This window comes from Ailuropoda melanoleuca, chromosome 3, assembly GCF_002007445.2.
Source record: "Ailuropoda melanoleuca isolate Jingjing chromosome 3, ASM200744v2, whole genome shotgun sequence".
In the NCBI taxonomy this organism is placed as follows: Eukaryota; Metazoa; Chordata; class Mammalia; order Carnivora; family Ursidae; genus Ailuropoda; species Ailuropoda melanoleuca.
The window spans coordinates 147,394,610-147,421,311 of NC_048220.1; the positions used below are offsets into that span (position 1 = coordinate 147,394,610).

At 54.4% G+C, this 26,702-nt stretch overlaps 1 protein-coding gene across 1 annotated transcript in view; it reads right to left on the reverse strand.

The window, feature by feature from the left end:
• Positions 1-26,702, reverse strand: part of AHRR (aryl-hydrocarbon receptor repressor) — a 79,872-nt gene that overhangs the window by 45,511 nt on the left and 7,659 nt on the right. The window contains exons 2-3 of the mRNA XM_034657123.1: positions 24,650-24,722; positions 17,988-18,169 (exon numbers count right to left, since the gene is read on the reverse strand). Of these exons, the coding sequence (XP_034513014.1) occupies positions 17,988-18,169; positions 24,650-24,714 (247 nt within the window). The 5' untranslated portion in view covers positions 24,715-24,722. The remainder of the gene's footprint in view (positions 1-17,987; positions 18,170-24,649; positions 24,723-26,702) is intronic.

Sequence of the window (26,702 nt, forward strand, 5' to 3'; positions counted from 1 at the left end):
ATCTGCCCCACTGGCAAGGTGGACAGAAATCTGGGCCCCCCGAGGCCCAGAGCCCTGGGACTGCAGGCCCCCAGTGCGTGCACTCCAGGTAAGATGACCTGTCTAATCCCCCCGGCTCGGTGGGACGGAGACCCCCTGCCCCTCACCTCACACCAGCCGCTCTGCTGGACTGGCAGCACCCATCCCCCGAGCCGAGGCCACGCTGGGCCCCCGCCCTGAAGCCGTGCACTGCCAGGTGCAAGTTGAGCCATGTGTCCACGGGGGTGAAGGGGTGGATGCAGAGAGGTGGCCTTTGGGAAAGCCCCATTCACAGTGGCCACATCGTGGCCTTTGGTCTCTGTCTGGCCTCCCTGCCCCACCCTCTCTCAGAGGCTTTCGCTCTATCAACCCCCAACCCCCGCAGCTAATAAGCCCTGCACCTTTGTTCTCTGCACTAAATATTCCCAGAAATGAACCCATTTCCTTGGCCAGAAGGCAGGTGTATCCAGGTAACACGGTCACACCTGGGGGTCTCCGGGCAAAGGTGCAGAGACGGCTGGTGCCCCAGACGGCCCAGGCCTCTCTTCCGAACAGACAACCCCCCCGCCCCCGGGCAGCCAAGCCCCCACCACTCACTTGTCGTCAAGGCCGCAAAACACTGAACTTCAGGGTGTGTCGGAAGTCAGAGCCACTTAGAGGTGCCTAATACTCCCTTTGGGCGCGTGACCCCATTGACCGCACACTCAGAAAGCCGCGTGCTCTGAATATAGCGAACTCACGCGGCTCTGCCCCCAGCACCCAGAAGCAGATCGACCCTGGAGAAGCCAGCGCTGCCGTGTCGTGTCGTGCCGGAGGGAACCCCGGGAGGATGAGGTGAGCCTCTGCCAGAGGTCACGCACGACCCCATGTTCTCAAAGGCCAGGAAGGGTAACGCAGGGAGAAAGGAGGTACAGTCCCACCCGACCCCCTCCACAGCCCCTAGATGACATCGCAGGGGCCAGGCCCAGCTTCCCAGCCCACGCAGAGGGTCCTGTCCAGCTGCCACACCAGGGAGGCCACAGCTCTTCCCCAGGGCAGAGCCGCGTGGCACCTGGGGCGTATCTGGGACTCAGTGAAGGCTGGACAGGGACAGGACCCCCACCTCAGTGCACCCTGGGCTACCTATGCACACACTGAGGCCACCAAGCCTCCCACAAAGCAAACTCCGTTGCAGGGGTCATTCCCACCCCCACCCCAGCTTGAACCAGCTCCCTGCCCCCAGCCTTCCCTAACAGGCCCCTCAAGTTAGAGGAGGGGAGGTGTGGGGTTGTGCTATCCCTGCCTGCCTGTTCTTTGCCCCTGCAGACCCTGTGGGGGAGTGATGACTCCCACAGCTGTGAGGCTGGGGTGGGGGGATTCCCAGCACAGTGACATCACCACACTGTGGGATGCTCACCAACCCCCCACACCCGATGGGCTTTGCCCCATCCCACACCCACTAGAGGCAGAAGTGTGGGGTGCCCCCAAACTTCTCCCCCCCCCCCCCCCCCCCNCCCCCACCCCGTCTCTGTACAAAGACACCAGCCCCCCAGCATCGTGTGCCCCCCACCTAGGGAGACACCCCCTCTAACTTCTCTCCCCTCCCCACCACGTCTCTGCACAAGGACACCATCCCCCCAGCATTGTGTGCCCCCCAAGGGGGACACCCCCTCTAACTTCTCTCCCCTCCCTACTATGTCTCTGCACAAGGACACCAGCCCCCCAGCATCGCGTGTCCCCTCCCAGCTGGGCACCCCCACTTCCCCTCCTCCGCAGCCACATCCCGGCGGGGCACGCCCGGCGGGGCCTCCTCTAGGCTCCTGTCACGCGATGGGGCCGTCAGTGCCGCAGTGACAGCCACCTGGACCCTGGCCAGGGCCTCGCGTGCGAGCAGAGCCGCCAACGCGCCCCACCCCCAGGCCTGTGGCAAGACAGAAAGAAACCAAATGCAGAGCAGGAGCCGGGGGTGGGGGCCAGCTTTCCCGGAAATCCATGTGAGCTGACAGCGCCTGCCCTCACTTCCCAGGTCCCCCAGTTAAGGGGTCCTCAGGGAACTGAAACAGGGTAGCAAACTCCAGTGGGGTGTGGGTCACAGCCAGTGTCCCGCCACTCCCCTTATCAGCCAGTGCCCAGGCAATGGCCAAGCAGCTCTGCCGTGGGGGCAGTCCCGGGGGTGGGGGGGCAGGCAGCAGCCTGTAGGCTGTCCCCCAAGCCCCTCCTGGCTCCACTCTACCCTGGATCAGCACCTCTCTCCTGGGTCCTGCTTTCTTTTTCCCCTGTGACTGCAGGTCTCACCTGCGGGCCTGAGCCGGGAGTGAAAGGGGGCTGGGGCTGTGGACAGGGGCTGCCAGTGCCCTGGAAGCCTCCGCAGACAGACCCCAGCCCCACTGCTGGGCATGCCCTGGGGGGTGTCCCACCCTCTCCATGCCTGGTCTCCTCCTCCATGCCCAGCCCACCACCTGGTCCCTGTCACCCCCTCATCTGCCCCTGATTGCCCATAGTCACAGGTCAGGAAGCAGGGCTCTGAGGGAATGGGTGGGGTTACAGGGTGTCCTTCTGGGGAGCTGGTGAAAGTGTGGGGAGGAGTCTGCCACGGGCCCCTCGAAGGCTTGTCGAGGAGGAAATTCCAGGGATGAGCGGCACACCAGGGCCTAAGGTGTGAGAGCCCCCAGGCGCCATCTGGGGATCGAGAGCCCAAGTGCCCCACGGCCCTCGTGAGCCGCTGCTGCTGTCCTGCCCGCAGAAAGAGGCCAGGCTGTAGGTGCTAGCTCCCGCCAGGGCCACGTCCCATCGGCCCCACCCTGTGGGCAGCCAGTCCTCCTGCCTGGACTCTGAGGGGCAGCTGGGGGCCCCTACGAGCCCCGGAGGTGGGTCTGAGACCAGCATTCGACACCTGGTCTGTCACAGAGCTCGGGGCCACACGGCAGGAAGGGGAGGCACGGGCGAGGCTGCCCACTCCCAGGAATGAATGGACTCCCTCGGGCTCGCCGCTCAGCCTGAATCCTGATGGAAGCCTGCTCCGCTCTGTCCTCCAAGTCCGTCCCCCACTCTGAGTCACCCAAGGACCCCGGAGCGCCAGCCACACGGAGACTCTTCCTGCTGTCTACCAACTGGCTGCAGAGTTCACTGGGCCAGCGCATCCCCCTTCAACGACTCCTTGCATCCCTTAGAAGGTCCATTTGGGACAGAGAGAATTGGAGAAATGATGGAGACAGTGGCCATCCCTGTATACACACAGGCGGGGGGTGTGGGGGTGCTTAAGAAGGAAGGGGTCACTTCCCTTTGAGGCTTGGACTGGGGCTGCCTGCACCCTGCCAGCACCCCCACCTCTTCGCTAAGAGAGCTCCATTTCCCCCACACATGGGATGTTCAGGGCAAGGTGCCACCGTGGGCCAAACCACGTGCCCCTGGGGCCCAGTGTCCCACCAGAGTGGCTGCTTAGTGGTCGTGTGGCTGGGTCTGGCCGGTGAGAGATGCCAAGTGTCCTTGGTAGAGGAGAAGCTGGAGGACTCCCCCATCTCTGCCTCTGGATGGTGCTGTGATGCGCAGAAGGCGGCAGCCACTTTGTTCCCAGCTCCAGTGAAGCCAACTCCTTGGCAGATAGGACAGGTGAGCCAGGACAGGTGGGTCCAGGATGTAGGATATGCTGAATGTGGGACACATGAAGTTGTCTAGGGGTTGGGGCAGGACTCCTGCCATGAAGGGTGATGGAAAGAAAAGCCAGGGGCCCCACTGGAGGCTGAACTGGAACCCCAGTTCTGGCCATCTGCAGGTCCTGGAGTGGACAGGCCCATGTCCACAGACCAGCTGAATGGAACACATGCCTGATAAAACCTGGCACTATTTCAGGGTCGAACCAAGAGTCCTGGGGCTCTGCACTGTGTGCCAACTTTCATGCTCTGGGTGGCACCCACAGCACGTCTCATCTGAGTCATTTCCTCCTCCAGCCCTGGTCTAGCATCATGCTGTCCCAGGCCTTCATAGGTCAGAGCCGACCTCCTGCCTTGCCTGTGCGTACCATGGAGGCAGATGGAGTGACCACAGCTCTGCTCTTCCCCATGCTGTGCTCAGAGGTCAGAGGCGGAGGGCACACAAGTAAGCTTGAAGCACCCCAGGGACCCCTGAGCAACAGGCGTGCCCTCCTATTTCTGGCCACTTACCAAAAGCTAACCTCTGTCCCAGACCCCTTCGGAGGCATGCTTAGCAGAGGAGAGCAAACAGCTTAGAGCAGGGGGTCCCAGGAGCCTCAGCTCCCCTGGAAGACAGGTCCAACGCCATCTGACATGCTGTGTGCGGGGCCTGGGAGTGAGTGGCACCTTACTGTGTGCCCCCTCTCGCATGCCACCTGGGGGCCAGGGCTGCCCACCTGCAGACTGACAGGTGCAAGATGTGGGGGGGCCCGCTGTGAGGGAAGGTCAGCTGTTCCCCCCTCCACCAGGCAGGAGCTAACACAAGGCTTCTCCCGGGCCCACATGTGTTCAGGAGTGGACGGGTGCCCTGAGGAGCCCCAGCTTATCTCTCACAACACCCAGGCTCTCCAATCAGACTAAGGCCCTGGCAGGAAGACCCGGGGAGAGCAGATGCTTCCCAGGAGCCGGAGGCGACGGTGGGTGTGGAGCTGCCGCTCACAGGGGGGCTCCCCACCCCAAAAGGGTTTACAGACCCCTCTGCAGTTTCTACAACAAATTAATGGACCGTCCCCTCACAGTTTTCAAACTCTCAAACCATCCCTCCCTTTACTTTTCAAGGACTAAGATTAACTCCTCGTTTTGCCTTTGGCAGACACAAAGGGACATGCGTGCTGGAGAAAGGGGTATACAGTGATTCTCAAGGGCCTCGAACTATGCACAGAGGAGAGTCCTGACCGCTCCGTCACCTTCTGAACACCCGGATGCAGAGAACAGATGCATTCACTTCCTTCCCTAAGAGGCTTGTGGTTTGTGGCGCTCTGGTGCCGGAGGTCCCCCAGCTCCTGCACGGGGAAGGGTAAGAGGAAACTGGAATACCACCTCGGGTTCTCTGTGCAGGAGGCTGCTGGCAAGCACAGCCTCATCTAGCCATCGGAAGGAGGTGAGGTCCCGACAGACACATGGGGGGCACGCAGGGGGTTGGCAGGCTGAGAGGTAGGAGGACAAAGGGCAGACCGTGGGGCATAGGGTAGCTCTGGGAAGGCCCTTGGAAGGGCCACACAGTGGGCTGTGTGCAAAGCAGCTGAGTCCAGCACATGTGGGGAAAGGCCCCTGGTCAGGGCGGGTGTCTGGGGAGGGACCGGGATGATGAGAGTCCAAGAGAGCCCCCAGCCATCCCGAAAACAGGCAGCACCAGCTGCGTGCCAGTCAGGCTGCTCCTGGGAGTGGGGGCTCTCCCCTTCCTGGGGCAGCCACAGAGGCCCTTCTGTCCTACACCCACAGAGTGAGGAGGAGCTGGCCCTATCTCCAGGAGGGCAGGCCTCTTACACCTGGGCGGGGGGCAGACAAGACCTTCTTATGGTTCCCGAGAAATGATGCAGTGGTTCAACCTGCACGTTCCCTCCGCAGCTCTGTGGGGACCTCGCCTGCCCCACACGAAGGGCACCCCCCACGATCTGCTCCGACTCTGCAGACGGATGGGGGTTTCTGGAGGGAGGCACACAGGGACACTTCATTTCACCAGGGCTGCGGGCATGGCCAGAAGAGACCCCCAACGGGGCAGGACGGGGCCGAGGTGGGGGGCAAGCCTGCGGGCATCCATTTCCCAGGGGGTCCATTTGTCAGAGCCTGGATGTCTCCCCATACCAGTGAGGGGGTGCACCCCAGCCACACTCCCCATGGACCTCCCAGGCAGTGCCCCCTCCTGTGAATCACAAAATGATGTTGTGATTACACACAGGGGCCCCCACAGGCAAGGCCCATAGGGGCCAACATTTACCTCTCTAATCCCTGCATCACGCCAGCCAACCAGGTGGACCCAACAGGTGAGACAACAGGCCTGGAGGGGCGGATGGAGGAGGAGTGGAAACATGGTGCGTCCTGTGCGAGGGTGTGTGTGCTCTGTGTTGGGAACTGCACAACGAAGGGGAGTCTGAGGAAGGGAGGGAGGAGCAAGTTACTTTACGTAGGTTGCTTCAGACACATGGTGTGAGGGCATCTTAACAGCAGGGGAAGATGCCTGTGTCCTGTGTGTGGGGAAGGAGAGCCAACAGCCAGGGCAAGGGTCCCAGCAGGTGCGGACAGGAGGGTGTGTGTCCTTCCAAGACCCTTGCAGTGGGGGAAGGGACTAAAGCTTCCATTCAAAGCCTCTAGTTCCTGACACAAGAAAAAACATCAGGAGTATAAATAAACATGCTCGTTTCTCGCAAGCGCTGCATTTCAAAAATACGGGAACAGTCCGAGATGTATACTGCATCAAGTTGTCGATTTTCTAGAAACGTTTTCCATACTTTCCAAAACGCAGCAGGCAAGCGTTAGAGATTTCACACTCTGATACTGCTCAAAGAACATCAGAAAAGACACATTTCCTCAGAGCCGGTGATGACGGCCACCCCATCCACTCTCTCTGGTCCAAAGAACACATTTCCAACCACTTTCTAAGGCGCTCTGTGTAACTTGCACCACACGCTCCGCACAGAAAATGCTCTCTTTCCTTAAATCCCCAGAGCAGGATGCAACCGAAAATAGCTCTTTGGGAAGAAAAAGAAAAAGGAACATTACACATTGCAGATCTGTATTCTCTTCCTGGTGTGAAACATCTGGAACAAGCCAGCTTGCTGGGCATTTTCGTCAAGTTTCAACACATCAGAAGAAAAGTGCACCAGCATCAAGCCAAGGGTTCAAGAAACATTTTGTGAAACACAACAAAACAAAACCCAAAAAGGTGCCACTGCTTTTAAAAAGTCCAATACTCACTCAGTGAATAAGTGCACAGCGTGAGGATGCAAGCCAGCGTGTGCACACCGCCGTGCAGGACCTGTGGCATGTACAGCCCCAGAATCAGGGAGCCCGCGATCTGGCAGCTCTAGCCTCGGGGGCATGCCCGGCCGCCTCTTTGCTAGCAGTCCCAGGGCTGTACCTACAGGCCCAGTGTCCCAAGATTTGGAGGCGCAAAGCTGCCAGAGAACATCTGAATCATGTATAAAGAATGAATTTATAATAAATTTATAAAGAAGCCTCCAGTTACATAACCTCGAATTTGCAAATAACCCGACTTGAGGTTGGCATGTGAGTCACCCTCACACGTCACCATGAAGTGAGCGGTTCCTATCAACCATGCGTCATTTGCGGTCGATGCTACGGACTGAACGGAGGTGGAAGGCCTCGGTGCCCAAAGCTGTCCACGTGCTCGGGGGCCTCTGCAGGACGTGGTCATTCACTCGCTCATGCAGGCATCCCTGCCCGTCTTGGGGGCGCACCTCCTGGGGAGGATCTGCCAGCAGTTTGGGGGAGTCGCGATGGGAGGAGTGTGGCTGGGGAGGCAGCCTGGGGTGACACCGAGTAGGGACCTGAAGAAGCTGAGGGACCAGGGGGGCCTGGCTGCAAGAAAATGAGCCCAGCAGGTGTGCGGGGCTATCAGGGAAGCATCCCCCAAGTGAGACACAGGGAGGCCCCACCTCGTGCTCCACGGCACCCTGTCCTACCACACGATGTCCCAGTCTCACAGCCGCCCGCTTGCCTGCTGCCCACTGACCAGGCAGTGCCGCTCAGACCCAGTCTGCAGGAAGTGCTGGCTGTTCTCTTTCCCAAAAGACTGGGTGCCCAAAGAGGTCAAGTGCTCCTAAAAGGTGCAGACATGACTTGCCTGAGAAACACATGCATGTGCCATGATCGCCCGCCATCGCCCCCGGCTCCCCAGGGACTCACTCTTGCACCCGCTCCTGAGCTGCCACGATGCTCGCCTCGGAGCAGCTTTTCAGGTTTGCAGTTTTCTGTCTCCCTCCTCTGGTCACGTGTTTATGTTTTATTTCGAGACCATGTCCAGTGTACAGAAAAGTGCTAAGAACAGCACAAAGTGCACAGATACACTTTGCCCAGACATTCCAAAAACTGTCCCACAAACAGCGTTTCAGCCAGGGGATGTGTCCCCGGGCCCCTTCCACCCCAGGCTCCTTGGTCCTCCTCACTTCTGCAACCTTGACCCTAAAGATCATTGCCAGTTACTTTGCAAACCACCCCTCAGCTTGGGTTTGTCTGGTGTGCCCTCATGGTTAGACCGAGGTCTCTCCCTCCTCAGCAGGAACATCACCCAGGAGGAAGCGTGTCCTTCTCTGCCTCCTGGTGCGTGGCACACGACACCAACATACTCCACTGTTGGTGGGGTCGGAGTTGGTCGTCCACGACAGGTAGCTTCCATTCTAAGTTTTCCCTAAGGCATGAATGCATACTTTGTTGGGAGATGGTTTTAAGACTACAATAATCCCACTTCTGACCCCACTTTCACATGCTGATTTTAGCATGGACATTTCTTCCTGAAATGTCCTATTAACCTACAGTGGTTAGTGATCACTGACTTTATAACTCATCTGTCTCCAGTCACCTACCCACAGCCCTTCCTCCTGTCTGTATCAGCAGTCTGCCTTAAGGAGAGCTATCTCCTATCATTCATTCATTCATTCATTCATCCATATCAGTGTGGGCTTATGGAATCCTATTTTATTCACTGGGTTATGATCTATTACTCTCTCTTTTTGTTTTAATGCTGAAATGGTCCAGGCTCGGCCACTGGGAGCCCTTTTGGGATGGCTGTGTCCTGTGGCATGTCTCTAATCCTCTCTGAGCGCTGCCTCCCTTTCTGGCCCAAGATGCTCTAAGCTGACCTGTGCTCTCCCTGCTCCAATTCTGGAAGGAGGCCTGAGTTCCTTTTGATGGTGAACAGTGTCTAGAAACCAAGATCTGAATGTGAGCTGTGCTCGCAGCTACCTCGGACCTTGCCAGTGGGCAGAGCAAACATATATCCACGCATATTTATGTCTGCAGCTATCTTTATATTTTGAAAACCATGAGCTCATGCCACTACCTCCAATTCCAGTTCAGCACTACAGGAGTCAGTAAAGAGTAGAATGATTTTCCCTTTAATATCTGGTAGAAATTGCTTCCAAATCATCTGGGCCTAGATTTTAACTACTGATTCAACTTTTTTTTAAAGAGTTTATTTATTTATTTATTTATTTATTTATTTATTTATTTGAGAGAATGCAAGCGGGGGGAGGAGCAGAAGGGGAAGAAGAAGTGGGGGAAAGAATCCAAACAGACTCTGTGCTGAGCACGGAGCCCAACACAGGGCTCCATCTCACGACCGTGAGATCATGACCTGAGCCAAAGCCAAGAGTCAGACGCTTCACCGACTGAGTCACCCAGGTGCCCCTGATTCAACTTCTTTAATAGTAATATGACTATTTGAGGTTTCTATTTCTTCTTGAGTCAATTTTAACAAGCTAAATTTTCAGCAAAGTGTTCATTTATGTTTTCAAATTTATTGGCATAAATTTGTTCATAATTGCCTCAAATTATCTTTTTTTTAAAAGGTTTTATTCATTTATTTGAGAGAAAGAGAGAGACAGAGCATGAGTGGGGGGAGAGAAAGAGGGACAAATAGACTCCCCACTGAGCAGGGGGCCCAATGCAGGGCTTGATCCCAGGACTCTGTGATCATGACCTGAGCCAAAGTCAAATGCTTAACTGACTGAGCCACCCAGGAGCCCTTCAAATTATCTTTTAAATATCTGTAGCATCTATAAGCATGTTCCCTTTACATCCTTAAACCTGTTTACTCTTTTTCTGTCATTCAGTTTCACCGGATCTTTACAAATTTTATGATTGTAGAGGAATTCCATTATATGTTTCTTTTCCATTTCACCAGTATCTTCACTATTATTTCTTTCTTTGACTCTCTTTTTGTTTTACTTTTCTTTATCAGAACTACTAAGCCAAATATTTAGTTCATTAATTTTCCACATTTCTTCTTTTATATATAAACTCATAAGGTTATTTATATCTGAGGATTACTTTAGCTGCATCCTACACATTTTGATTTGTAAATATTTTCTTCCTTACATAATGTTTTCTTCTTTAATCCATGAGTTATTTATAAATGTGTTTACTTCCAAGTACAAGGTTTTTCAAGTCATCTTTCTATTACTGATTTCCAGCTCAACTGCACTGAGGTTTTAATATGAATTTGTCATAATTTTGTCTTTTGAAATTTATTGAGACTTGCTTTACTGACCAATATGTTTCTGTATATTTACAAATTTCATGTGGGCTTGAAAAGATGTGAACGCTATAGTTTCAGAGTATAGTGTTTTACGTGTGTCCTTTAGATTAACACTTTCACATTGTTGAAATCTAGAATCTTTACTGATTTGTACTTATTTGATTTACTAAATACTGAGAGAATTACTTAAAATCTTTCATGATGATGAATTCATGTATTTTTCTATATAGTTCTGTCAATTTTTGTTTTATATTTTTAAGGTTATGTTACCAGAAGCCCACAAATTTTAAATTATTTTAGTGCTTGATAAAATTCTTTCAATTTAAAATTTTAATTGATTTGAATTTTTAAAATCATTATCTAGTGACTCCCTCATGATCTCCAGTAATGTTTTTTAACCAAAAATCAAATTTTTTACATTAAAATGGCTTCATCAGATTTCTTTCAGTTAGCACTCTTCCAACATATATTTTCCCATCCTTTTCCTTTCACCCTTCCCTTGCCGTTTGTAAGCTGATATAGTAATCCACTCTAATAATCCTTATCTTTTAGTTGGCATGTTTAGTCTATTTACATTTACTGTAATTTGTGACACACTTGGGATTTTGTGTTTTCTATTCCATGCTTCCATCTCTGTTTTCTCCTTTCTTGTCTTTTTCCTTTGTCTGATTACATTTTCTCATTCTACTTTTTCTCTCCACTAGTTTGAAAGGAAGCCCCATTTCTTTTATCTTGATGACTATCCTGGACATTATGATGAATTAGCTTGTCAACTTTCCCAGAAAATTAATATATGAACCACTGAAATCTATGCCTCTCCACTTTTATATGCTTTTATGGTTAGGAATTTATTCTCTCTCTCTTGTTTTCTTCTTATAATACACCATTATTGCTGTTTTATACAGTCAGTGTTTGCTTCAATCCGCCCACATAGTCACCACCCTCCTGTTCTCCCTTCCATCTCCACTCCAAGTCTCTACCAGGAATTCCCTTCCTTTTGCATAAAGTCCTTTAAAATTTCCTTTTATAAAACTCTCTTTGGGTTCTCAGGTTCACGTGGTTTTTGGTCTCTGAGTATTCCTTAATTTTCTGCTGTCCCACTGATATACCATAACAGGTTTCAGATATTTTATCTTTGCATTTTTGGCTGTTAGTACCAGAATGACTGATTGGTTACTGATCCACTGTATTTTTGGAAACAGAAGAAACCATGTACTTGGTAACAGCATTCCCCACTAGACTCTAAATGCCAAGCAGATGGGGACCATGTTTGCTCTTTTGTTTTCTTCCTCATAAAGGTTGTTAATATGGAACTCTTTCTGTCTGCAAGAGTTGAGGCCCCAAAACAACAGGGTGTCAACTATACCCAAGTCCCAAAGTGAGATTCCAGGAGACCTAGGCAGGGTTGCAAGGAAGGTGTCAGAGATGGAGAGATGCTCAAGGCTGGGAGGAGGGTCTCCTTGGAGGGGTTGTGTTGTGAGTCCGATGCCCCCACTTGCAACAGGAGACCAGTTGGGGCTTTCTCTCCTCACCTCGTGCCCAGTGAGAGGGGCTTCATGAGGACCCCTATGAGGGCCTGCCATGTGCCTGCTGGAGCAGGTGGAGGCTCTGAAGGCTGGTGTCTCTGTACACTCAAGAAATCCAAAGGACAAAGGCAGCACCTGAAGCTCCCAGGAGGCACCCAGGCTGCACCAACATGGTAAGTGCTACCTGCCAACCTGGTGGGTCCAAGGTGCACGTTTCCTGGAGAGCAGGTAGGACCACAATTCCCCAAAACTGGCCTAGGACATCTCAAATCTTCCAAATCCTCCCAGAGACATGAGCAGAGGCCTGAACATAAGAGGCTAGAGGCACCAACTGACACCCAAGGCTAAGAAAGGAGGTGCCAGGGACCAGCCAGAGAGGATGGAGCACCAGGGTTACCAACTGCAGTAGAATGCTCCCTGGGTCCCTCACTAAGCCCTGCCTGCCAGCTTATGGCAATGCTGATCACATAGGACCTCACTGAACCCTCGCCTCTCCTCCCTGCCATTGCTCTGAACCAGAAGGGCAGAAAACCACAGCTACCACTGGGGCAGGAGCAAGAGGAGAAGCAGCCGACCTAAGCCCCAGCTCTCCTGCCTGCTGCAGCCCCAGGTGAGGGTGGGGAGAAGGCTCACACTTGAAAGACAGATCATACTAACACCAAGCTCAGCCTGCTTAGGGAGCCAACATGAAGAGGGGATGTTGAGGATTGGGGGAGAGACACTGAATTCCCTGGAAGGGACCAGAAACATCGGGGCTATCCTGGTTCTTCCATGGGTGGTGGGGGAGCCAGCCACAACAGAAGTTTGCTGGGGCAGGGAGAGAAAAAAATCCAAGCTGTTTTGTGTTGACCCTGAGTTCTGGCTCCTTCCCGGTCCTGAGCTGATGCGGGAACCAGGAGGGAGGGAGAGAATCAATGCATGCACGGACCAATGAATGCCTGATCCTCTTCCTGGAAGTAATTTAGATACGGCAGGAGCAATAAAACGGCACATAAAATAATCAAGGATGATCTGACGACTACTGAGGGACCTTCCTGGGAGCTGGGGTCAGAAGCTGGTGGCCACAGATGTTAGGACAAGGCAGGTGCTCCATCCTGAATGACTCAAACTACTGCGTCTTTGCTGGAAATGCCCCTGGGAGCCATCTTCCAGAAAGCGTTGGTGATGGAGAGGAAGGCGTAAGGGAAGGGGACTCCAGGGGCAGGTGGGGAGGTAAGAGGCAGCAGTGACCCACATCCACGTCCCTGGGGGATGAATCCACTGGACGCTCCACATGAGAGGAGAGGAGGTAGGTCCCAACCCTCCTGCCCCCAGAGGGCCCTTCTCAGTCAGCTCGGGCCGTCATAACGAGACACCGTGCACGGGTGTTTAAACAGCAGACAGGTACTCCTCACAGGTCTGGAGGCTGAGTCCAAGGTCAGGACACCAGCAGATTTGGTTTCTGGTGCGAGCTCCTCTCCCGGCTTACAGAAAGGGAGAGCCCTCTGGTGAGTCTTCTCAGATCGACACTAATCCTGAGGGATCAGGTCCACCGCGGGGCCTGATTAAACCTTAATACTCCCAGAGGCAGCATCTCCAAACACAGCCCCACGGGGTAGGGCCTCCGTGTGTGCATTTGTGGAGGTGCAAACGTCCAGTCCGTGACAGGCCTCACCCAGAGAAGGGTAACTCTAGTGACAGCTGAAAACAGGTACAACACACCTAAGCAACCAGGTAAGCTCCAGTCGAGGGTCACAAGACCACCTAGGGGCGCTACCCTCCTGAGGCTTCCCGGCACCACAGCCCTTGGAGACTCTGGGGACACACCTCCCACCAGGGGGGAACAGGGCCTGAATCCACCCCTGCAGGGCTCCAGATGGTGTGTGCGGAATTGACCCCATAGACTGTGCACAGAGAACGTGAAGGGACGGGAGGCCCAGACACAATCCACGGGCAGCCTTGCCCCAAGATGAGAAATCTCCACGTTCCCACAGAGCCAGAACTGCTTGTCCACCTTCCCCTTCGTGCCGGGTTTTGTTCGTCGACACTGTTGCTTCTCTGACACTTCTCTCCACAGCATCAGGGCCCAGTCTGCAAGACTCAGGGTGTGGACACCACGGGCAGACCTCGGGCTCTCCGTCACCTGTGAGCAGTGGTTCTCCACCCCAGGCGCTTGTCCTTCTGGCCAGTGAGTCTCCCCGATGAGCCCACACTGCAGACCTTCGGCCTGGTGAGAGGGGCCCTGACTGACCACTGGCCTTAAGTGACGGGGTGCTGGGGCTTCTTGGACCCCCATGTCCTGGGGGAACCAGCTTTGCTCTGGCCCCATCTCAAGGGCCCTTTATGCGTCTCCTTTTGCCCCACCTTCCCCCCTTTTGTCAGCTCTCAATTTCCTACTTTGCAAACAGTGATATTCACAATAGTGGAAAATCCCCCTCTTGTGCTGGAGCACAGGGGTTGATAACGGAAGCACTGGCCCATTGCCTATGCGAAAACCAGATAAATAAAATTTAAAAACCCTGCTGCTTTCAAAAACCCACAAAAGCCAACCCTAAAGTAAACATTACAGGCAAATTTTGAGGCCTTATGATCCTTTGAGGCTGAAATTTTCCAGGTCACATCCTTCCCCAAGGTAACATTTTATGGAAGCTTTAATGAAATTAGCTCATCTATTTCTGAGTCAGGAAGTGCAGATTAAGATCCAATTTTTGTAGCCTGACTTTTTTCTAACTACAGTGGAAATGAATCCAGGAAAGTTTTTAGAATTTCCTTTAAAATGTACAGCTTGAGGGACATCACAAAGTTCAGAATCCTTGGTATAAAAGGCGTTGTGGAGAAATCAAGTTTTTTTTGACACCCAACCGTGTCGCCGTGTAGCTGTGAGCTTTGACTAATGAGCCTGCCCAGGACTTGGAGTTGGCCTCTGAAGGCGCAGGCTGACCAGCAGGGCGTCGGCTCGCACAAGCGGGAGGCGTGGGGCGACAGCAGGAGGGGAACCTCACTTGCTTTTGGTTAATAAGAGCTAGGCATTCAGGTGGCTCCCCGGACAGCTGCCTGAACTCTTGGAAACACTAGATCGGAGCCTTTCTGAGACCACCAACCCTGGCCTGGCCGGGCACAGCCAGATTTGTACGGAGAAGTGCCCGGGTCCCCTCCCAACCACCCAGCCAGGAGGTCGAGTTGGCAAGGGTATGTCAGTAGGAGAAGGTGAACCAGCACCCTCACCCAGGGCAGCCCCAAACCCGCCCAAGCTGTCCACACAGGCCGCTGTGGAAGCTGGGGTCACCGTCTATAACAGAAGTGCCTCACAAAGGCTGGTCTGGGGACCACGCCCTCAATGTGTCCTGGCACCCTCGCCATGGCTCTCCATCACTCTTTGCACGACTTTCTCAACTTCATCACATCACAAACCTGCTGGAAAAGCACAGTTGTGCTGCTCAACTTCTAAAATGTTCCAAGTCACCCCAGTAAACTGACCTCCACACCACTGGGGCTCAGAGTGACCCCAAATAGCCCCGGGCATGAGGATGGGGCCTCCCTGAGGGGACACAGGAGGGGCTCATGAGAGGTCTGTGCAGTGCCCCCACCCTGGTACAAAAACCTGGACACAGTCCCTAGTCTCCTTGAAGCCCCCAAGGACCCAGTCACCAGCACTGAGCCCACGGTTGGCTGGGAACAATACACCCTCAAACCCACTTGGAGGTCCCGCTGGCTGGGTAATTACTGATTTTTAATTTAAAAAAGTAATTCAAAACCCATGAGCAGGTGTTCCTCTCAGCTTCTGCTCAGAACACAGAACACTGTCCTGCCTTTCAGTGAAGTGTGGTACCATCTTCTGATCTGTGGGTTTTCTTGGCCCATCAGAGACCCGAGGTCGAGGGCAACCAAGACCCCAAAATCTACAATTCCGGTGCTTCAAGGGAGGCATGAGCCAGACGTGTGGGCACGGGGAAGGAGGACGCAGAGGACATTCCGACGCGAGAATGACATGACGTCACGTGAGGTGAACGTGACGGCGAGAGGACAAGAAGCCTGTGGTTACGGAGGTTGGGGGACAGGAATCTGCCCTGCATACAGCTGCCCACAGAGGAAAGAGAGCCGTGAGAGCGTCCTGGCGCAGGCCAGGGGAGGGCACCAAGCCCTGTGCCTGGGGATCCCCCAGTGCTGCTGCGGAAGGAGCACAGAATTCCTCTGTCCCAGGGGAAGGGGCCCCGACCTAGAGGCTCCACCCGAGACGCAGGACCTGGGCAGCGAGGGGCCAAGCCCTTAGACGCCTGGGGTGGGGGGCTGCCTCAGCCCAGCCTGCAGACAACACCTGTCCTCTCACCTCCTCTGGGAAGCCCACCAGCCCACAGGACCCTCCTGGCGACCTCCACTGAGGGCCACCCCACCCCATGGCACCCACCATTCTCTGCCACCCTCCATACTACCTTTTCGCCATCAGACATTGACGTTTGGGTGATAGACACCTGGATGGCACCCTTTTAAGCCAAAGAAAAAGTGCGTGGTTTAGTGAGGAGGACTGGGCTAAGTGCTGGGTGAACTCCAGGCCTGGGCTGCAGAATCCCACAGGCCCATGTCAGGGACAGAAGAGGCAGGTAGCAGGGGGAGGCATGGGGGCACAGAGGAATGGAGTTGCCCCAGAGGAGTCCTGGGCATGGCCGATGCCTTGGCCACCAGCCCCAGGACCAAGCCTGGCTCCCCAGACCTGATGGCCATACAGCTTAGTGTGCTCGGCCTCCTCTCAAGGGCAGGCAGCCTTTCCATCATGGCTTAGGACCAGCCCGGACTACCCACAGGGGTCCACAACCAGAGCAGAGCGAGGCTATCCACAGGTGGGCTCCCAGGGTTCTGGGATACGCGACAGAGGTTGGGAGGGAGCCCCATGGAGAGCTGTCACACATGGAGCAGGCTCTCCGAGGCCAGCAGTGCTCAGACGATCTGGGATTCCTGCTGCATATGAGAAAATGGAGGCCAAGGTGGGGGCTCTTTGGAGGGGCCAGTCGGTGAGGTGCCCAGCTGGGGTATGCACTGGGCAGAGTTGTCCGCAGGCCCCTCATCTTCCCTCCCAATGGGCTCTACGGAGGAAGTCGGGGTTGAGGGTAGGCTGAGTCCTCAGGAAAACCACCCTCCCTCTCCTGGGGGGCTGGAGAAGGCCGGCAACACGCAGTGGCTGAGTCATACCTCAGACATGTCTGGATTTACAAGGAGTCCAGGCCTGGCCAGTCGTCTCAGTGCAAACTGCCCCCACCAGTGTGGGAGGTGGGACAGACCCAGTTCGTATCGCCCCAGGGCCTCATCCCTGGCCAGCTGTCCTCACTGCAGCCCCAGGCATTTTGTTCAGCAACGTGCAGATGTACAGATGGGACGCCCAGCGCCTTCAGGCCGAGCACAGACTCTGCTGTTGGCCGCAGACCCCCACTCCCTAGGGCCATACCTGCCCCTTTACACATTCATTTTACTCACCCCCAAAGACATGTAGTTAAGTCATGACTATGTAAGAAGTTCAGACTTAGTCTGAGATGATGGCAACAGTCACAGGCTCTGAAAGAGGGTGGTGACAGTCACATTTCTTTCCCAGGAGCTGAGCCAGGCCCCAAGGAGAATAAGGCCTGGCCAAGAGCATCCGATGTAGGAGAGCACAGGCCCACAGCTACTGTGAGGGTCTGACACACCAGGGACCCCTTGTGCAGAGGGGCTGGTATCTGGCCAGGGTCACAGCATCCCCAGGACAGGCAAAGCAACAATACGGAAGGCTGGCCACCCAACAGTCACGCCGGCTAATAGGGGAACATGGCCTCCTGAGCTCAGCGCTGTCATGCCCTCCCACGGAGCAGGTCTGCCTGGTCCTCTGAAGCCTTGAGGCTGTGAGGAAGCCGACCTGCCCCTCCCACAGAGCCTCTCTGGTTCATCAGCACTCACTGACTGCTCCTCTGAATGACTACCGAAGACAGGGGGGCACACTGGCCCATCCCAGCAAAGTAGGGTGGGACCCAGGTGGGACCCAGGTGGGTGACACCCAGCCAGGTACACGTGGGCACAGACGACACGCAGCCAGGCACACGTGGGCACAGGCGACACGCAGCCGGCACACGTGGGCACAGGCGACTCGCAGCCAGGCACACGTGGGCACAGGTAATACGCAGCCGGCACACGTGGGCACAGGCGACACGCAGCCAGGCACACGTGGGCACAGGCGACACGCAGCCGGCACACGTGGGCACAGGCGACACGCAGCCAGGCACACGTGGGCACAGGCGACACGCAGCCGGCACACATGGGCACAGGTGAGAGTCCTACCTTGGAAGAAGCTCTTCACTCTGAGGTAGCTGACACTGAGACGCAGAACAGAAAGCTTGTCTAGCTTAGACACGATGTCCGGAGGAAGAGGCAGCAGGCTGGCCAGGTGGTCCAGCTCGGCGTTGAGACGGTCCCGGTGCCGCTTGGAAGGGTTTGACTTCTCAGCCCCCGTGGCAGGCCTCCTGTGGGGAAGCAGCCACAGTCAGACTCAGGGCTCCCCACCAGTGTCCGTCACCCCATGGACTGCAAACCAGTCCCAGAAGTGACCTTATGGTGCAATCAGCTAAATGAAAAAGGTGTTGAGAAGGACAGAAGTCTCCGGATTCTGTGCACATAAGGAAGCAGGGACCCCATTACCGGGAAGGGCGCTCAGAGACAGAGAGCAGGCCTCTCGGGAACACGGCTGCAAGAAAGCTGTGTGGCTCCAGCATGTTTCTTGACCTCTCTGTGCTCTTTCCCCCAAGTGGGAGGAGGACCCCCGGTCCCAGGCTGCATGAGCTCAGCCCGTTTCAAGCTTTTTTTTAAACAGACGACCTTTTTGGGACCTGCAGTACAGGTGTGACTGGCCCCTCTGGGCTCAGTTTTTCCTCTACACGGCGGGGCTGAAAGGGGCCGAGGAAAGAGTAATAATGAGTACCCTTGGGAACCTAGGCGCCATCCCGCCCACCCCTCAGAGGCCCTAAGGTCATGGGCCGTGCCGCTCTGAGGCGAGGGGAGCCCTGGGTTCTGTCTCCCCTTGCTCTACAACAGACAAGCCCCCCAACACGTGGGGGGATCCCCCGGCCCAAGGCCTCCCTGTCCACCATCCCTGCACAGAGCAGAGCTAACCTCAGAGCCCAGCCGCTTCCCAGAGACCTCCTTCATCTGACTCTCTTAGCCCCTGGATGACAGTCCCCTTCCTCTGACACTATGCCCCCCTCACAGAAGCAGCTCTTTACAGGTCCTTCCTAAATATCACCCACAGAAAAGCGTCTGAAGCTAAAAGAAGCCGGATGGAGTAGCCAACATGGGGAGGCCCGTTGGCAAGCTCAGCAACGGGGTGGCCTTACTCCCAGGGCCAACCCTCCCTGGGGTCATGGCGCTTGGCAGGAGGGAGGGCTCCTGCTGCTCTTGGGGCTGGGGTCTCGTTTGTCCGGAAGTTCCTACTTGTCACTTACAAGGGTGGTGAGGTCGAACAGTCGTCTGTCAGGAGGAGGCCTGTAGCATAAATCTGCTTCGCAGAGTCTGAGGGCCCAGGCCACAGAAAACACAGGAAAGCCTGCCACTCCACTCCCAGAGGCCACGTCTTTGTCTCTCTGTTTCTGTTTTTGGTTTTGTTTTGTTTTTTTTTTTTTTTGAGGTATAATTCACGCAACACCAACCATTTCAAAATGCATATTCACAGAGTTGCGTAACCACATCTCTATCAAGTTCCAAATTGCTTCATCACCCCAAATAAAACCCTATACCCATTTATCAGAATTTCCCCGTTTTCCCCTCCACCAGCCCCTGGCAACCACAAGCGGCCTTAGGTCTCCATGGCTTTGCTGTTCTAGACCTTTCATGCACCTGGAATCCCACAAGGGGAGACTCCCCGTGTCCAGCTTCTTCCACGTAACGTCACGTTTTCAAGTTCCACCCGTGGTGTAGCCCTGGTCAGGACTTGGTTCCTGCTCCCAGGTGTGTGGACGGACCACACTGTGCTCCCCTGTTCCCAGGGGACGGGCGTCTCGGCATCGTACGAATGCCACAGCGAACACTGCCGCTATGACCTCATGCGACCCTCCTTTCTAGTTCTCTCGGGCACGTGCCCAGGAGTGGGCAGCCAGGCCAGCGTGCTCACCCTGTTCTACTCTCGGAGGAGCTGCCACACCGCGTGCCACAGTGGCTGCGCCCGCCGACACCCCCCCAGCAACACCAAGGTCTCAGTGGTCCACATCCTCGACGACACGTTATTTTCCTTCCCATAGAACGGCCGTGTGCACAGGAGGAAGTGGCATCTCTGTGGTTTGAGCTGTATTTCCTTAATGACGAATAATGTTGAGCATCTTTTCACAGGTGTCTTCTTTGGAGAACTGTCTACCCAAGTCCTTTGTGCATTTTTTCCTGGGGTTATTTGTCTTTCTGATGTGGACTCACAGGAGTCCTTTACGTTCTAGATACAAGTCTTTCACTACGTATGCTATTGACAAATATTTTGCCCATGTCTTTCACTGTCTTTTAACTTTCTGCTGGTTTTCCTCCTTAATGAGGCACTTGCCCCAAAATCACTCCTGCTGCGAGCCAGAATGTAAACGGGCAGGAGGCCTGGGGACAAACTGAGCAGCTCCAGTGGGGCTTGCTGGTGGGAGGAGAGGGCCCCCCCCATCAGTGAAAGACACCCAAGGCCTCCCCAGAGACAGGGCAGTACCAAGGGCAGTACCAAGGTGTGGGGGTCAGAGAAGGGGAGACGCCCCCCCCCCCCCCAAANCTCACTTCTGTGTAGGGCTGGAGGCAGCTGCCTCCCCGGACAGCCTGGGCCTGAGAATGAGCTGAGCGGTGATTGCTCCCAACTCCTACCCTCGCCCCCACGGGGCGCCTGGGGGAGGGACACTAGCCTGCTGGAGAAATGGGTGTTGGAAGAGCTCCTTCAAAGTGTCTCACGGCACTGGCTGCCCCTTGATGCATCTCTACCACCCCTCTCCCCAGCCGCATGGGCCAGAGCGGAAATCATCCTACTCCATGCATGAGAGGGGATGGGGGTCGAGGGTCCACGTGCAGGGGAAGCACCCCACCAAGCTGGCCTCAGGCTCAGGCCCAGGGGCCCGTGGAAGAAGCTCCAAGTCCCCGGGGCAGAGACTCAGCAGGAGCTGATGGGGACAAGAGCCCAGGCCATTAGCAGCATGGAATAGTGCAGGAAGAGCCGCCGGCTCAGACGGAAGAAAAATAGAGAATACCTGGAGCGAATGTGGCAACGCTCCCCCAAACTGACCCACAGTCCAGATTCAACGTGCTCATAATTAAATTGCCAGCAGGACTTGATTACAGAAACTGACACGCTGAGTCTAAAATGTACCTGGAAATACAAAGGACCAGGAATAGCCAATTAACAAAGAAAAAACTAGAGGACTTACCCTTCTGCTTGTAAGCTTCCTATAAACCCACAACATTCCACAACAAAGGAACAGAGCAGGGAGTCCAAACAAACCCACATATTTTTGGCCAACGTATTTGACAAAGACATTATGGCAATTCAGTTAGGAAAGAAAGTCCTTTCAGTAAATGGGGCTGGTCAGCTGGACACCCATGAAAACAAGTGAAAAAAAGCAGGCTACAGGACAGAGCACATCAGGGCTGCCTGGATGGAGGTGAAGGCAGGAACGGCACTCGGGACCCTCTGGGTATGATTCGACGTCAGTGACCTTGATTTCAGTGACGTTCCATGGTGCTTACACGTGTCAACCCCGACCAGACTGTATCTACACAGGCCCAGTTCCAACCCCTTCAGTTACAGCCCAGTAAGGAGAAAAGTGCAAGCAACGAACATCTCCAGGAGCTCACGGTGCCATCCCTGGAGAGCAGCCAGACCCCCATGGGGCCCACGCTGCTCCCCACAGCCTCGGCACCCAGTTCTCCAACCCCAGCCTGAAGGGACCGTTCAGCAGTGGGCTCTCACCCAGGACCAGGCACTTGTGCATCTCCTCAGTCCACTCTACACTCCACACACACAGAGCCATCAGCTACCACCCCCAGAAGAGCATGGGCCCACTGCAGCCCCACAGCCCTCTGGCATGGCAAGAAACATGGGCCACGGAGCAGCTGGTACAGACAGAGCTGGCAGGGATGCTGGCTCACATCCCAGGAGGGGTGGCGGTCATGGGTGCCCTGCACTCAGACATCAAAAACAAAAGTCGTTTGGCCTCCAGTTTCCCTAGAACGTGTCCCTAGAGAGCTGTCCTCCTCACAAGCATGTGGCCGGCAGCTCCCCCAGTGCAGATGGACACAGCAGCCGTCAGGACACACAGATGTGCCAGGTGGCCACTTCCCTGCACCTGGCACGCAGAGCCAGGTGGAGCAGACGTGCTGGACGCATGCATCTGCAAACATCCAGTGACTGTTCAGTTACCCACGGTCTCTCATCGCCAACCCCCCACCCAGTCCCCAGGCTTAAATGCCCAAGATCCTTTCAAACCAGTGAGGAAGAAACCGACTGTCAACCAGCAGTGGTCATGGGAAAAGAAGAGACAGATTGCAGACCCTAACCACAAACCGGGAAAAATTCCAAGTGCTTGAAAGTTTAAAATATGTATTAGGAACCCATAAACGCTTAGAGAAAATACTGGAAATTCCCTCATAAGCTTATAGCAGGGAGACCTTCTGAACTGTGATATAAGATTAATTAGCTACAAGGGAAATGATTAATAAAATTAAAGAACACCATGAGTAAAATCCAAACTGGAGGAAAGTGTCTGAAGCACTTCAAGAATAGAGCTGCCTTCTAAGGCTTGAGAAGCACAAAAGCCCAAACCACCCAACAGAGAAAAGAGCAAAAATGATCGACACAGCTCGCAGAAAAGGAAATCCAGATGGTGCTCTAACCTGACTTATGGGAAGAATGCAAATTACAACGACCGAAGTCCGAGATGCGGTATGTGCACAGGGCAGGAAGGAGGCGTGTTCCAGCAGAGACGAGCACGCCCGGAATGCTGGGCAGCTGGTGGCGCCCTTCACAGGCCCCAGTGCCCGCACCCTCGGACAGAGCAGCCCTGCGGCCAGGGAAGCGTGCTGCCGGGCCGGCTTAATTCACCCCCTTGCAAGGCAGTGACCCGCCACTGCTCCGTGGCCGCTGGCAGGAGGCACGAGTCTCCCAGGTCACAGTTGGCTCATTACTCACCCCACGGCAGGCAGCACGCCCCTCGCATGTCTGCGTCATTTACCACGTCCCCGAGGCCCACGGGAGCGACCCGGACGGGCCCCACGCAGGTGCTGCCGTGTAGGGTCTGCGGCCAGGGAACCCCAGCTCGGAAAGTCCAACCCTCGCATGGTAAGCAGTAAGCAAGCTCCCGAAGGAAGAGTCCACCTCCTTCCCCAAGTTTGCTCACTCCAAACACAAGGTGAGAGGCAGCCCAGGGAAGGGTGGCGCCAACGCGCACGTGCCAGGATGTGTGGCGCCCACAGCGGACCGCTGCCCCGTGGTGAGCACGCACGCAGAACGATGCCGGAAGTTCTAGGCGCCTGTGAAATGGGGTAATCAGGCGCTACAGGCGGGCACAGGTGTGCAGCCAAACAGAAGGACAGCTGTGTAGACGCCGTCACTCGGAACGGGCGGAGAACGCTCTCGCTGTGTGTCCGTACCTGCAGCTTGACGCAAGAGTGTCTCAGGACAGGCTCACAAGAAACTGTGCAAGTGGATGCCAGTGACCGGGCGGGAGGGACCTGCTGGGGGTCTGGTTCTGAATCAGATGAACATGAGACCTCTTTAAAACATCAATAATCAAAATGAATTACTTTATAATAAATGCCTCCAAAGCTCATTCTCTCACACCCTGTCGCTGGAACAAAAACATAACAAAAGCAGGAAAGTTTGCTCCCTCGCCCCAGGTGGTCAAGCACACAGAACATGGTGTGCACAGATGTGTCGTGAGGATTTTCCTTCCTTACTGCACCGGAATGATCCTCTCCAGCACATGCCAGCAGGGCTCCATTCCACCCCGGCCCCGCCCTGGGCCCTCCACCTCGTCCGGGGCGCACTCAGCCGCCTCCTGCCCCACTCTTCGCCCGCACAGCTGGGGAGGTCCACGGCGGCCACGCGACTGACTCAGGTGACAAACCCACTTTCCAAAGTCCAGCCTCTCAGGCCCCTGTTGCCCCCCCCCCCAGGGGGTGATGGCCACATCCCTGCGACCTCACAGAACCCTGCAGCCACCAGGGTCCAGGAGGACAGCCTGAGTCGCAGAAACACAGGCCCACACACAGAAAGCACTGAGATCTGCATCACACACACAGAGCCCCGCACACATGCGCTCACACTCACTGGGAGCTGTGTTATACACACACACACACACACACAGAACCCCAGCTGATGGTGGGACGTGCTGTAGCACCCCCACTGGAGGCAGAGGAGCCCCTGGGCGCCCCAGGGCAGCTGCAAAACCTTGTAATTCCCACCACCACCGCGGACTTCACACCTGGTGTCCTGGACACCCCTGGGCCAGTACAGAGACCGTGTCCAGGGATCGAGGGCCACCAGTTCCCCTCCCTGCCTGTGGGCTTCCTGTGTACTGTGTCCATCACGTGTGGTGTGTCCTTGTGAGGACAGGCTTTCACCAGGGCAGAGAGGGGATCTGGTGCTCACCAAAAATCATGCTGACATCTCAGGCCCTCATGTTGACTTCTGGCCAAAAGGTGTCACTCAGCTCTGACCTCGCCTTCTAACCAAATTTAGGAAAATAGCCCAAAGCCATTAAGGCTGCAGTGGATTTCCAGCTGTGCAGAGAGCCTGCAGCTCACCTGCCAGCCCCAGACCCTGGTTCTGCTGCTGCTGCTGCTGCTGCTGCTGCGAGCCCCTCTACCCATCAGGAAGACTCGGCAAAACCTCTTCCTCACTCACTTTGGTCCTAAAGTTCACTCCTTTCAATGAAAACACAAATACCTTCCCCCTTCCACATGAACAATCAGCAAAAACAGAAGACGTGATACTTTACTGTTTCTGAATGGGCTTCCTTCTTTTCCTTCCAGCATACATGCACTCCCCTGGTGGGATCATCATCTCTGGCCCTTAAAAAGAAAGGGAGCATAAAGTTGGTTATGTTGAAGAGGCCCCAGTGCCCACACAACTCCCCAAACCACCAAAGTCTGCTGTGCTAATCGAGGAGTCAACGCTGACCCCACACTGGGGTCCCACTCCTCCATCACCCACTGAACAAGATGACCCACAAAGCCTGCCAGTGTGAACCACTCACACCCTGTTTCACTCAGCAGGAAGATGCCGAAGGGCCCAGTGAGGACACGCAGCCCTGGCCATGACATCTCCCCTTTGACCAGCAACGTCATGGTCCCCAAGCCTGGCCTGAGGACCCGAGACACTACAGTCATACAGAGACCAGCCCTGTGCTCTTACAGTTGGCTCCGAAAGCTTACGGCAGATACCTATCCTGAGCCTGTGCTCGGAAAGTAGAAGCCATCCGACGGGCATCCGTGAGCAGTACACACAGCTAAGGTACCAAGGAGCAGTTTGCTGCCTCCGCGTTCTGAGGCGGCTGTCCCTCCGGCAGGGGCTGCGTGCACCCTCTCTTGGTGGTGTTTGTGGTGGGTCTTCTTCCTCTTCCCAACCCTCCCCTTTATGGCCCTGTACTTCTGAGCCAACCGGCTTCCTCTTTCGTACGTACAATCTCCCACTCAACTCCATAGCACCGGACTCCTACTTTAGTCCCTAACTCACAGCTGCAGCGAGCCCAGCTGAACGCACCACCGGCCTCCACCTGCAGTGCTGGACGTGGCACCTGTATCTAGAGGAGGTCCCCAAGGAGGAGCCCAGGGTCTGTGCCCTGAGGCCGGTCGGCTCACCCATCACCTTGGGGAGGGCATCAAAATCTTGATCTTTGCATGCAGTGAGGATATATGAGCCCCCACAAACATCCTGCAGACCAAGTAGTGACCACTCATGGCCAGGCACTGGGCCAACAGACTTGGAGTGGAGGTTAGGAGCCCTCACCTGGCCTCAAGAAGAGGTGGAACCAACACACAACGTCCACCCTGTGTGTGAAGTGCCATGAGAATATCGGAAATGTGTCATAAAAGTGCTTTAAATATAACAAACACACTTTGAATATGAAGACATAGTAGGTAAAGTGAGTGGATAGGAAAACGTACGCCGTGCAAACAGTGATCGAAAGAAGCCGGGGTACTTATGTGAGTATCAGACAAAGCAGACTGAAGAAAAAGGAGCATAATCAGGGACAACAACATTCCTTTCTCAGGAATCAACAGAACAAGTAAACCAAAAATCAGGAAGGATTTAGAATATCCAAACAATAACAGACTTGAACTGATCGACATTTATAGAGCACTCCACTCAACAACAGCAGAACATGCATTCTTTGCACGTGGAACATTCATCAAGATAGACCAAACTCTGGGACTTCGAACAATCCTCAACAAATTTAAAAGAATAGAAATCATACAAAGTGTCTTTTGTGACAATGATGGGATTAAACTAGAAAGATATATGGAAAATGCCCAGGTATTTGGAAGGCAACCCACTTCTAAATATCCATGTGTCAAAGAGAAAGTCTCAAAGAAATGAAAGTACTTTAAACTGAAAGAAAGTGAAAACACAACATATCAGATTTTGTGGGACACAGCTGAGCAATACTTTGATGGAAACTGATATTATTAAGCATTTATATTAGAAAAAAAGTAAAAGATCTCAAATAAGCTAAACTTACACTCTAAGTAACTAGAAAAAGAAAAAATAAATCCAAATCAAGCAGAAGATGGAAATAATAAAGAAGAAAAATCAGTGAAACTTAAAACAGAAAAATAGAGAAAAATCGATGAACCAAAAGTTGGTTCTACATAAAGATCAACAAAATTGATAAACCTCTAGCCAGACTGATCAAGAAATCGAGAAGACACAAATGACCAATATCAGGAATGGAAGGGGGTCATCACTACAGATCCCACAGACATTAGAAAGAAAATAAGAGCATAGAACTATCAACTTACCTGTGTCCCCCCAAAATCCATATGTTGAAG